This window comes from Dipodomys ordii, unplaced genomic scaffold (genome assembly GCF_000151885.1).
Source record: "Dipodomys ordii isolate 6190 unplaced genomic scaffold, Dord_2.0 Scaffold42, whole genome shotgun sequence".
NCBI lineage: Eukaryota > Metazoa > Chordata > Mammalia > Rodentia > Heteromyidae > Dipodomys > Dipodomys ordii.
In genome coordinates, this window is record NW_012267258.1 from 3,499,763 (window position 1) to 3,505,395 (window position 5,633).

General features: G+C 44.1%; 1 protein-coding gene across 1 annotated transcript; it reads right to left on the reverse strand.

Moving 5' to 3' along the window:
- Positions 1–328: 328 nt before the first annotated feature.
- LOC105987437 (olfactory receptor 8S1-like) lies at positions 329–2,497 on the reverse strand. The gene is made up of 2 exons (XM_013018701.1): positions 1,725–2,497; positions 329–491 (listed from the first exon to the last, which is right to left on the reverse strand). Exons 1-2 carry the CDS (start codon positions 2,495–2,497, stop codon positions 329–331), a joined length of 936 nt encoding a protein of 311 aa, XP_012874155.1.
- Positions 2,498–5,633: the final 3,136 nt, after the last annotated feature.

The following is a 5,633-nucleotide window of genomic DNA, read 5'->3' on the forward strand; positions in this document are numbered from 1 at the left end:
GTATTAAGATTTACTTTAGGTGCTTTTTCTTGGGTGGGGGGTGAGGTGGGGAAACCTGTCCTGAGGACCTGGGTGCTGTCCCTGAGCCTTTTCTTTTTTTCTCTCACAAGATTCCAACTTGGTACGTGATGCTTTGCTCCTTGGCTGGTGCTCTACCACCTGAACCACAGGTATAACCCTTGCTATGGAGGTTTCCTTATCTCCCTTGAATTAACTTCAAGTTCTCCTAAAGAAATGAAGTCTCTGTTTTGGGATGCTGCGATGGCTGGATGGTGATATTCTTCTTCTCTCTATAACTGTTCTTCCTGAGGAGGCAGGCGTGTCTGGGTTAGAAGGTCAGCCTTGACTTCTTGACCAGCATCCTCTGCAGAGCTGCCTTCACTTCTTTGTTCTTCAGGCTATAGATGAAGGGGTTCAGCATTGGGGTCACCACACTATACTGCACCGATAGCACTTGATCCAGGACTGAGCCAGATGCTGCAATCATGTACCTTGTAGGGAATTACAAAAAGTAGCAAATGGAGCTAGGGCAATGGCCACAAAGCTGCTGACAGCAATGGTCCATTCCTGCCAATTCTGCCAAGGGTCATGATCACTGATGGCAGTATCTAGAAATGTCAATTAGTGAGAAGTCTGTCATTTCTGATTTTGCAAACATGTTAAGTCTCACATAGAAAGTTATAGAAACTGCCCTGAGGCAGAAAAGAAATTCTGCAGCACATTAGGAAAAAACAAACAAACTAATTGCATGGTTTTACATAGCACCTGATACTCTTCAAAGCATCTTGCCTAGGCTATGAGGACAAAATGAGTTAATCCTTTTCCCCCCTCAATGATAGAGTATATTAGACTGTACTAGAAAACTACACAGACATCCAAGTACAAAGAAAAAAGGAAAGGTTTCTTGCTGGTACAGGGACCTTCCATGAGAGAGGAGTGGGAAGGAGTGCCCGCTATTGTCTGAAGCGACCTATACAACCTACTGAGGCTAGGAGGGGCTAGAAGGGGCTAGGAGGCAGAGACCCCGGTATGGACATGTGGACATGTGGATCGTGGCAGCCTAGTATTTATGGTAGTAGATTTATGGTAGTAGTAGATAAGGGGCCCTGCAGCTGCCCAGACCTGAAGGTCCCACTAAGGGGCTCTTGTAGCTTTACATGGTGGTAGCTGCCCCAGAAGAGTGCTATCTTAAGATAAAGGAGGGTTGGAGGCCGATTATTTACTGTCTTTACTACACGGGCCTAGTGTTGCCTAGGAAAGGAGCATGCTGAACTGTGGAAAGGGGAAGGAGCATGCTACATTATGGGAAGGGAGCTCATTGGACTAATACTCAATTTATCCAAAAGTACAGACACACTGCTCTCATTTTGTGATGAGTGTTTCTTGAAACACTTTGTGCTTAGTTTTCAAATGCTGCTACTGTGTCCAACATTCATGACTCTAGAAATTACTATTGAGATTTGTGGCATAAGCTGGGTGCTAATGACTCACACCTGCAATCCTCATTACTCAGGAAACTGAGATGTGAGGATCAAGGCTCAAAGCCAGCCAGGGTAAAAGAAGATCCATGAGACTCCAATGAACCAGCAAAGAGCTGGACATGGAACTATGGCTCATGTGGTAGAGTGATAGGCTTGACTGAAAAAGCTCTGGGACAGTGCCCAGGCCCTGAGTTCAAGCCCCAGTACCAGCACACACAAAGCAAGAAGTGTAGAATGGCATACCTGGACACGCCTGAGCCATAAAAGATGGTGATCACAAGGAAGTGAGGAGAGCAGGTATAGAAGATCTTTCTCCGACCTGTGGCAGAGTTGACTCTCAGGGCTGTGACAATGATACAGCTGTAGGAACCCAGCAAGAGGGCAAAAGTGCCAAGTCCCAGGAACACCATGGTGATCAGGAGGGAGATGATGCTAGTGTAGGCATCAGAGCAGACCATCATGAGGACTGGAGGAATCTCACAGGCAAAATGATGGATGAGGTTGTGGCCACAGAAGTGCTGCTGAGCTAGAAAGAGGGCATTAACTACTGCAGCACTGATCCCTATGGCCCAGGATGCACCGATCAGGCCAGTACATACCTTCCTGTTCATAGCTGCCACGTACACGAGAGGGTGGCATACAGCCTGATACCGGTCATAGGCCATGACAGAAAGGAGGCAAGCTTCAGTGGACCCAGAAAATATGACCAGAGACATCTGGGTGAAACATCCGACAAAGGATATTGTCTTCCATTGAGAAAGAAGGTTCTCTAGCAGTTTAGGCACAATGACAGAGGAATAGATAGTGTCCAGGAAGGAGAGGTGTCTCAGGAAGAAATACATGGGTGTGTGGAGGTGAGAATCAACAGTGATCACCATCATCATCAACAAGTTCCCTAAGAGGGTCAAGAGGTAAATCACCAAGAATAGCACAAAAAGTAATACCTGGATCCTAGGGTTGTTGCTGAATCCTAGGAGAATAAACTCAGTGATGGTGGTCTCATTCCTAACTTCCATGGGTAATCAAGATTCCTTTCAGAGGAGGGGAACTAAAAACATAGTTCAGAAGGGCTACCTGTCTCAGGTGTGAGTCATAAATCTTCCTGCCGGGCACCTGTGGCTCACACACAAAGCTTTGAAGCTGATCCAAGTAGGACAGATTATATAGTAGAGGTGGCCCTGCTGCATCAGAATTTATCAGCATTTGCTAACTGTGGGCTGTAGCCTTCTGGATAAAGTGGAGAAGATGGGTAAGATGGGTGATGGAGATCAGAGCTAGAAAGGAAAGAGATGAGAACAAAAATTATTCTGAGTACAGAAGGAAAGGAAGGGTATTCAGGGCAGATTCCAGGACACTAGGAAGTATTCTTTCTGATTACAAAGGATGTTGGGGTCAAGCCACAGAAGGGATGACTAACATATTGAATCAGTCACAAACATTTTAGCTTTCCATCTTTTTGACAGACCGTGATAAATGTTTGAATGATTGACAGAGCTATTTTGACATTTGATGATGGTGCAAGTCTTTCTCTTGTCTGCTACTTGAGGTTTTTATTAAAAAAGCAATAAAAGCAAAACACAACAAAAGAACAATCTGGAAGGCTGGGTGTCAGTGGCTTTTGCCTGTAATTGTAGCTATTGATTGGAAGCGTGCCAGGGCAGAAATGTTAATAAGATTCTGTCTCCAATTAGCTAACACAATACAGGGCTGGGGATGTGGCTCAGGTTGTAGAGTGCCAACTGTGAGCAAGCAAGCCAAGCAAGAGGACTAGGCCTCTGAGTTCAAGCCCTGGTAGAGATTGATGCACATGTAAGCCCAATTGGGCTAACACACACACACACACACACACACACACACACACACACACACAGAGTCCAAAAAGTACAAAAGTATATGGGGAAAACTGGAGTGTTTTCATAATAGGTTCTGTGATAGAAGCTCTGAAGAAGGGGAAAATTATCTTCTTTGACTATTTTGCTGCTAAACAGACACCCCTCTGTGAGAACCCAAACAGAGTGATAGAGTTTCATAGCAAGCAGGACAGTGAGAAGCCCCTAAAATGTAGGTGAGGGCTATCCATATTGGTTCTTCCAAGGTCTTCCCATTGCCTGGGTTCTGTGAATCTATGATCCCCCTTCATTTCACTATAATCTCAGGACTTGAGAATTCATAAAGGTGAGGATCAAACTTGGACCAACCTGGATACATCACAGCCATATAAAATTCTTCTCTTCACTGTGAGAAGAGATAAAGGCACACCTGTATATTGAGCAGTATATATACCTGTGTATTGGGCTGCCTTCCTACCCCTTGAAGGGACAATTCTGTGAGTTATAACTGAGGTTCTGTTTTCTGTTGTGTTCATGAGTGCTACCCTCAGAGGTTACTAGAGGTTACTAGAGCTGGTAATTTTAAGGAGAAGATGGCTTTAAATGAGAAGATTCATCTTTACCTGAACGCCATACACCAACAGCTGCCCTCAGGATCCAGATATGACATCTTTTCGAACAAGAACAAAAGCCACAGCTGACTAGAGTTTTGTGTTCTTCTTTTGAGCTTTTTCTGGAACTTCCCAGTTAAGAAATATCCCCACAGTCTTTCTTTCAAAAGGCAACGGGGTTTTTTTTTTTGTTTGTTTGACTCTCTTTTACAAATAACCATGGGCAAAGGGACTTGATCTTAGCTTCAGACCCTGGAGAATAAGAAACAACCTTGGGGAGATTCTTAAGCAGGAGGCAGCTCTAGTTCTGATGGGTTCTCCAGGGTCAACTACTCCTCCCCAGTATTATTTCTATTTTACTAGGTTACATCATACAAGAGGGCCCTGGGGTGACCCATCATCTATTTTTTTTTTACTTCTTGTGTTATTTAGAAAATATCTCAGGCTGGGTACTGGTGGCTCATACCTGTAATCCTAGCTACTCAGAGGCTGAGATCTGAGGATCCCAAGCCAGCTTGGGAAGGAAAGTCCATGAGCTGGAATTGGAGCTGTGGCTCAAGTGGTAGAGGGCTAGCCTTGAGCACAAAAGCCCAGAGACAGTGCCTTGAGTTTCAACCTCAGGACTGGGACAAAAGTATCTCAGAAATCACATTTTTTTGCAGTTATTTTTATTGCAACTATTCTTTTCTTTACAATAACCTCAATTTAAACACTATTCACACTGAACACAGCTGGCAGCTCAATAGACTTGAATGTAAAGTCTGGGAAGCAAAAATTACTCTTGCTTTGCTTAAAGGAAAGTTGACTTGCTTATTGTCATGATAGTAACAAGTCACTCAAGTCATAGTATTACAATCTCTTTGATAAACTGGATTATGGCCAGTCAAATGTCAGAGTTCATGTGAATTTCCAAATCACATATTTCTTCAGTAACATTATTGTATATTAGACTTTGCCAGAAAACCATGCACACATCCAGGTATAAAGAACAAAGAAAAGGTTTATTGCCAGCAAAGGGACTGGCAAGACCCCCTTTCACAAGAGAGAAGTGAGAAGAAGTGCTGGCTATTGTCTGAGGTGACCTATATAACCTAGAAGGTTTAGGAGGGGTTGGAAAGGGCTAGCAGGTAGAGACCCTGGTGTGGAAATGAGGACCAGGGGCTTCATCATGGTGGATTAGGATTTATGGCCCTGTAGCTACCCAGACCCAAAGGTCACTCTAAGTGGATCTTGCTGCCTTATATGGTGGTGGCTACCCCAGAGGAGTGCCATCCCAAGGTAAAGGGGGTTGGAGGCTGATTATTTCCTGCCTTTACCAAATGGGCCTAGTGTTGCGTAGGAAAGGAACATGCAAAGCTATGGGAAGGGAGCTCATTGGGCTAACAATTATCAAGAGAATTCAGTATTTCTTGCATGATAATATACCCTAAAAGTCAGTATTATTTCTCATCCCTGTTCATCAACTTTTTATTTATTTATTTATTTTTGTGCTGGTTCTTAAGCTTGAACTCAGGGCCTGGGTGTTGTCCTTGAGTTTTTGTGCTCAAGGCTAGTGCTCTACCATTTGAGTCCCAACCCCACTTCTGGCTTTTTGGTGGTTACTTGGTGTTAAGAGTCTCAAGGAATTTACTGCCTGGGTTTACTGCACATCATGATCCTCAGAACTCAGCCTCCTGCATAGCTTACAGTTATGAACCACTGGTGTCTGGTTT

Coding starts and splice junctions, on each gene's coding strand:
- LOC105987437 (XM_013018701.1), bottom strand. CDS start 2,497: ATGGAAGTTAGGAATGAGACCACCATCACTGAGTTTATTCTCCTAGGA. Junction 492..1,724: donor TATGGCTCAGGCGTGTCCAG/GTATGCCATTCT, acceptor ATTCCCTACAAG/GTACATGATTGCAGCATCTG.